Here is a 6993-nt window from a genome sequence, read left to right on the forward strand (position 1 = left end):
CTGCGAGAGGAGCGCAGAGCCCATCCCGGCTTCGGAGCGAGAGCGAGCTGGGCAGGGAGGACGGGTCCCGCTCCTGCCCGTGGGTGCGCAGGACCCTCCCTGCTGTGCAGGGCGGGTGGCAGAGCCGCCGGCTCCTTCTTCACCGTGACACATGGCACCCCCGGCTTCTCTGGAGAAGACAGAGCAGAGCAGGCAGGAACAGGCAGGGGGATGTGGCCTTTCCTTATGTCCCAGGCAAAGAGACGAGGATCGCCTTGATTCCTTGCCCTCAGTCACCATGTCCCACTCCTAATGGTCCAAATAGCCAAGCGATGGGGAAACTACTCATGCTGGGCTGGACGTGAGGAGGGACGGGCGCCTGTCCAGCCCTATCGGCACGGCAGAGGCCGGCCAAATCCTTCTGCTCACTTTAAACGCCGGGACAGGAGATCTCTTAGCAGAACAGCACCACACGCAGAAACCAGGCTGGGTGGAGGCTGCCCGTTCCTCTGGCAATCCCTCCGCATGCCGTCTGAAGAGCACAGGACTATGCCATGGTTTTAGATTAATAATTTCTTTATTCATGTAAAACAAACGCAAGTATTTATATAAACACTGACAATACAAAGTACTGGAGCAGGTAGGGGCAGGAAGGAGGAAACAAAAACCTCTACAGATGCTTCTAATACTGTCCCACACAAGATCAAATGCTCTGTCCCTTGGATAACCATTTATACGATAAACCACTTTCAAGTCACAAACAAAAGTCTTTGTTTTGAGATACGTTGCGCTCTTAGGGGGCAATGAGGAAGGGAGCGTTGAATGTTTTTGGCAGATCTCCTCAGAAAGTCAAGATATTGCTGCACCATTAATAAAAAATATATGCTTCTCTGTAAAGCATTAAAAAAAATATCCCATGGATGGCATCGTGGAGGCTTCAGTGGAGAGGCAGATATCCCAAAATGCACGGGAGTCTTCCCCGGCTTTTCCCAGGGGCTATTTCTTGGTAGTTTTGCGAATCAGTGCCATTCTCTGTAACAAGAAAGAGAAAAAGGTGGGAAGCCGAGCGTCTCGGAGAAGGTTACTGCAAAACAGCCTGTAGCCGTGCAGGAACAAGGTATGTCGGGTTCTCTCAGGACACTGCCTGACTTGTTTCCACACAGGTCTTTCAAGTCCATTTGAATTTTAATGTGGTCCCAAGCTGGAGCCAGAGGAAAAGAAAGCGTCTGTGCTCCTCTCCTCGACGCCTGGGGCTGGCAAGTAAAACGCCGACGCTAGCGAGAGGCAATGGGATTAAGCAGCGCACGGGATCAATCCCCGCTTGGAGGGCTCCTCCGTGCCCAGCAGTTGCTGTGGGAGCTTAAGGAGGGGAGATGCAGTATCAGCCGTGAACTCCAGCGGCGCCTGCGGGGCAGCTCCCTCCCCGCTCTGACTGAACACTTATTCAGTGAAATTTCAAATTTCACTGACCAATTCAGTGAAAGCAAAATTAAGGGGAAAAAAACACCCCAAAACTCAGAGCTGCTCAGCTCCAATCTACAGCTGAAATCCCAGGACGACGGTGTGCTCTCTGCTACACCTCCCAGGCCCTTGGGCTTTTTGCAGCTCTTTATACGGTGGCGAGTGGCCAAGAGTCCCGACCCTTACACACAGGCACAGCCGGCACCCTACACTGCTCACAAAACACCTGAGCGCAGCCTGGGGCTGCAGACACAAAATGGCCCCAAGAACTTGAGCCCCAGCCTGTCAGAGCCCTGCGGGTCACCTGGAACACGAGGGGCTCTGCCGCATTTACCCCCCCCATGCCTGGGTATGGATTTTCTAGTGAACCAGAGGAGTTAGCAGCGTGTTTTCAGTCGCTTCTGCACAAAGACAGAGCACACGATCTGCAAGGGGGCAGCTGACAACGTACCGTCTGCAGCTATCAGCTGTTTTTTAACCCTTCCAAGCTGGGCTGCCCTTCAGGCAGGTTTCTCTTAGGGCGCAGCCATCACTGCACCCCCAACAAAGGAGCCAGAGCAACCCCAATCCTCTCTGCACAAACAGGCCAGGAGACTCTGGAAGTTATTTCAAGTCCAAACCACTTGGAAGAGGCTACAACTTCACGGTGTGCCAGGAGTCCAAGGCCACCCTCCTCGTATCAGGCTCCTACCACGCGATTCTCTGTGTTACTGAGGGCTCCTTACCTGTTTGTGAGCTTCTGTAGTGCAGGCTTTTTTGTAGGGTCTGATTTCTTCAGAACCAAAGCCCGGGATCCACATGTTCCACTGACGCTCTGGAAGAAAGAGCGCAGGTCAGTACGCTCTCCGCCAACCGCCCACCGCAAGAGCGGCCTTGTCATCACGAACATACCGGCAGCACTGGAGCCGGTGCTAGAGACGTGCTGGAGATCTGCATACCAGCTATAAAAGCTTCACAAAAGCAGAGTAGCTGAGGGCTGCAGAGCATTAAACACGGTAAAGACGCAGTCCCTGAGCTAGGGACCTTCCAACACAGGCTGATGGGCAGCTACAAACTGCACAACTGCAAAATTTGGAGCGGGGATGGTTAGAGGCAGGCACCCCCTTCACCCCCTGACTGTTAAGGCATCATTAAGTAGCAACGAATCCGTAGTTACTCACGGGTTTCCACCCCAACACCACGGCCATGCCCTGACTTCCGGGTGTGCGCCCAGCTCTCAGCTGAGGACAAAAAAATAGAATCACTCACCAAGATGCAACTGCACGTCTTTCACTTCCAGGGTGTTCGACTTGCGATGCCGCGCAAGCTGGCAGGCAGCCGTCACCACGCTCTCTATGAAATCATCGGCGATCTGCAACAGCATCTGTGGCAGAACGAAGACAACGACCAGCCTTATCAGTACTGAACAGCTGAAACGATGCGGAAAGTATGAAAACAAACCCTCAGAAGCTAGTATTCCAATGCTACAATTGCTGCTTTAAAACCCTTTTCGACACTGGGACATAGAAACAGACACAGACAGCTGAAGGCTGCAGCAAACCTGGGAATACAGAGGTGTAAAAAAATGAACCAACCCTCCCTGCCTTGGATAAAGGGCCACAGGTCTGTGAAAAGTCACAAATTAGTTCTTTCTGCAGCCCCTGCCACAGGTTGGTACCTACTTCCTCCACGTCTTCATCCAGCTGCTCGTTGGGATCCACTTCACGCACCAAGTCCTGCAATTTCTTCTTGGTTAAAACCTGAGCGTGTGGGAGAAGAGGAACAATTTACTGCCCTACTTTAGCAAAGCAGCTGCCCACAAAAGACCTCCTCCCCTGCTACCCCCCGAGGCCCAAGTCACCTGTGTTGACACAGCATATCAGTTCAGGAATGGCAAAGATAAGAAATGGCAGAGATAAGAAATATCAGTTGTTAAGGAGCCATTTTTGAGCACCAGTGGTTGCTCTGAACAGGAAGTGGAATGCAGCAGGCCAGGATAAATAAGTCTCCTGCATTAAACTGGCACTAAAATGCCACTGGCTGAAGTAAGGTGGCTGGTAAAAGGAGACAAATGCAAAACTAGAAGTCTTAAGGGGCAGACTGCAAGTGCAAGCAGACTGCAAGCGCACTAAATTTGTGCTCAGGGCTCAAAGGACATATTTCCATGGCTCTAGTGCTTATCAGCTTTAGTGTTTCAAAATGGAAAAGAGAGATATGCGAGAGCTGGGTTATTCTAGGGCAGAAGGCAGCACCCTCTTAGCCCAAACATGGCAGGGAGCAGAAATTTTACTGCTGCTGAACAACAGCAGGACACTTAGTCTTAAAGGATACGGATGAAAATTACCACCACTGATCCGTCAGCCTGGTCAGATGGGAAATGGTCACGTGGGAAATGCCTGCCCTTCCTGGTTCCCTTACACCAACAGTGGAACTGCCGTGCGTGCGTTTGTGTTGGGGGACTAGCACACTTCCCAGAGAGCTCACGGCACCAGCAAAGCCCACAGAGAGATCAGGGTGCATTCCCAGAGCACTTGCTGCGTAGCAGCATATTTTATTGCATGTTAAAGACTCCACACATGAGAAGCAAACACGCAAGCCAGCAGCTCCTGGCAGCGATGCTGCCTCTCACACCATCCTGGTGAGACACACACTACAAACCTCCACTTTCATTTCTCCCATCTAAACCACATTTAAAAAGAACTTACCAATCACACCCCCAATATACATTTTCCTGAGACTGAAAAAACCTCTACACCTACAGCATCCATACCCCATCCAGCCTGAAAGTGCCTAGGAGGGCAGAAATACATGAAGGTATTTGCTCACACAGTAGCTGGTACTTTAATAGACCTTAAGTTTTTGCCAGTAGTTTAAGGAAGGAAAGGAATGACGTCACAGGCAGGTCTGAGGATCTCCCCCATTGTCCTAAAGTCGGGGATGAAATTACCTGGTTGCTTTCAGGGCTGAGTCGTCCCCCTCCGCTGGGCGTCCCAGGCATCTTGGCCACGGTGGTGCTGTTGGCCATGGAGCTCTGCGGGGGAGTGCTGGCTGGTTCTGGCTTTATCGAGGAGAAGTTGGAGAGGTTGATCAAGGTAGAAGGGCCAAACTGGTTCATAATCTGTTGGGCTTTAGCTTTTAGATCATAAAGCTTATCTAGGTCCTGCTTCTTCTTGGGATTGTGGGGACCCAAACCAATCAACTGGAAAAGGAAACAAAAGCCACAGTTAGCAAACAGAGAAGGAAATGAACGGTGTGACCATGTCTTTGTCCAGAATAACTGCTGTGTCCTGGTTTATAGAAGATGAGGTCTCTCTGGACGCAGCAAGAAGGGAGGAGCAATGTTTAGAAGAAGAGAAAACATTCCCTGGTATATGGAATATGAAGTTTGCCACGAGAAGCACAGCAGCTGCACGCAGCGCTCCGACAAGAAGCGGCAGCTCTGCAGTGGCACTGACCCACCTGCTCGCTCCTTGGGCTGAATCCCACACGCGCGTCCACCCCTCGCCCTCCGGTCAGGGCCTTTCTGAACACATTTCACTTGGACCACAAACAGCTTCCAAAAAGAGACCAGGCAATGAAGATTTAACTAAAGGACACAGCTTGCTCCTGCGGCAGCAATGCAGGGGAACGGCAGGCACAGCATTCGAGTCTTCGTCTCCACACTCCATGTGCCCAAGACACAGGTCAGAAGAAGACAAGGTTAAGGCTCTCTTAGGTGAGGCTGGCTGGAGGTCTCGTTGTTGGCAACACCACACATCAAGCCTGACCCACAGCGACCCCTCAATGCAGGCTTGACAACGTAGGGTTGGTTTTCGGTTCTGGGAACACAAGTCTGGGTACTCAGAGGTAACGTGATGGAGAAACACAGGCGCACACCCACACCTTCTTCCCATGTCAGGCAACCGACAGCCACAGTAAATGGTGTCAGATTTACTGAACTGTTAACGGTGAACCCGAAGCGGGTTGCCACAGCTTAACTGGTTACTCAGATCTCCCAGGTTCACTCTTCGGTACCTGAAGTTATTCAAGCTGTTGGCCACTGAGCCAACACCCAGATTGACTGGCAACTACTATATTTCATGACTGGAAGGCTCTAAAATCCAGGCTCAGTGAAGCTCTGTATTGTCCTCAGTTCTCCGTGAAAGAAAACTCATCCAAACCCTGCGTCTTCCACCCCGACAAGAGGTGTGGGCAGCAGTGACAGGTCTGTCACCAGCATTTAATGAACAGTTTGATGTAAAAGCCCCTTGTGCAGCATGTGCAGCAGCTGCTGTTGGGCCCAGAGACGAGCAAGAAGTAGCTGCTGAGAGCAGAAGCCTTTTCTGAAGAGCCCACGTGTTTCAGGGTGAACTCACGAGAGAAGAGGAGAGTATGTATAAACAGCTTTAGAGCACATTCACATACAAAGTGATGAACCGAGCGGCTGCTACCTGAGGTACAAAGAGACATTTTCCCCTCATCAGGGCAAGCTTTGTTAGTTTGGATTAATTCATACCAAAACGCAAACGAGAAATCACACAGGAGTACTCAGAAGCGGCTGCTTTAGTGCTTCATTCCAACGCACACTCATGCACAGCTACACCTACAGACACGGAGCCATTTTAGGAGAGTTTATATCCAAGACACATTTCTATAGTGCCCTCTGCAAATTCCTAGCTCAATTTTGACTAATTAATGATGGAAAACCATTACATTCACACCCTAAAGCCCCTCAGATGGCATTTCTGGACAAGGAGCTCAGCACAAGATTAGGAGGGACTTCAGTGTGCTTGTCTTGCCTTTAGCTTAGGCTGAGCTCAGGGTGCTCACCCCCCATGCCTCAGTTTACAAACCCACAAAGCAGGAAGTTTTACCCACCATGCAGGGGAGAAAGCTCCGAAATCCTTGGGCAGAACGCACTTTATTAGCATAAAGTCATTTTGTTCATTTATTTGCGGATCTTATCACACCCTTTGCGTGCCATTAAGATCACCAAACACAAAACTAACAGGATGCGCAGATTCCCAGGACAAATCCCACATGCCGGCCCCGTGGCAAGCCCCAGCGCTTTACTTACAGCTATCTGAGTGTCTAGATCTTTAATTACATCCGCAACCGCTGTGGGGCCAGCAAATGGAGAGGCCATTTTCCAAAGCCTTCCCAGTACGTCAGCAGTCAGCGTTAACCTACTCTTGCTTCCTCCTCTTCCATATAACTCTCATTCCTACAGGAACACCAGATATTTTTCATATCACCCACTCTACCATAAGACTGCGAGAGGAAACAGTTTCACGCAAGATGTTACACGATCGTGAGCAGCACATGACCATACGCTGCTGCAGAGGATGAGGCATCTCCCAGGATCCTGAAGCGGGAGCAGAAATTTGGACAAATTCCATTTTTCTGTCAGAAAACAGAGTATCTTGGGACCTGCTGTCAGCAGCGACATGCAGGTGAGCCCAGACCTCTGCAACAGCAGCTTCCATCCGCAGCAGGAACAGGTCTGGTGGACACAATTAGCCCCACTGACTCTCAGCGATCCACTGTAACTCGTTAAGCACCGGTACGACAGCGCAGGGTTTCAGCTGTAATTAA

General features: G+C 50.8%; 1 protein-coding gene across 1 annotated transcript; it reads right to left on the reverse strand.

The window, feature by feature from the left end:
- Positions 1–537: 537 nt before the first annotated feature.
- Positions 538–6624, reverse strand: TAF12 (TAF12 RNA polymerase II, TATA box binding protein (TBP)-associated factor, 20kDa). The gene is made up of 6 exons (XM_010286066.1): positions 6476–6624; positions 4367–4618; positions 3102–3179; positions 2689–2803; positions 2166–2254; positions 538–1011 (listed from the first exon to the last, which is right to left on the reverse strand). Exons 1-6 carry the CDS (start codon positions 6542–6544, stop codon positions 976–978), a joined length of 639 nt encoding a protein of 212 aa, XP_010284368.1. The 5' UTR covers positions 6545–6624; the 3' UTR covers positions 538–975.
- Positions 6625–6993: the final 369 nt, after the last annotated feature.

This window comes from Phaethon lepturus, unplaced genomic scaffold (genome assembly GCF_000687285.1).
Source record: "Phaethon lepturus isolate BGI_N335 unplaced genomic scaffold, ASM68728v1 scaffold34664, whole genome shotgun sequence".
Classification (NCBI taxonomy): domain Eukaryota; kingdom Metazoa; phylum Chordata; class Aves; order Phaethontiformes; family Phaethontidae; genus Phaethon; species Phaethon lepturus.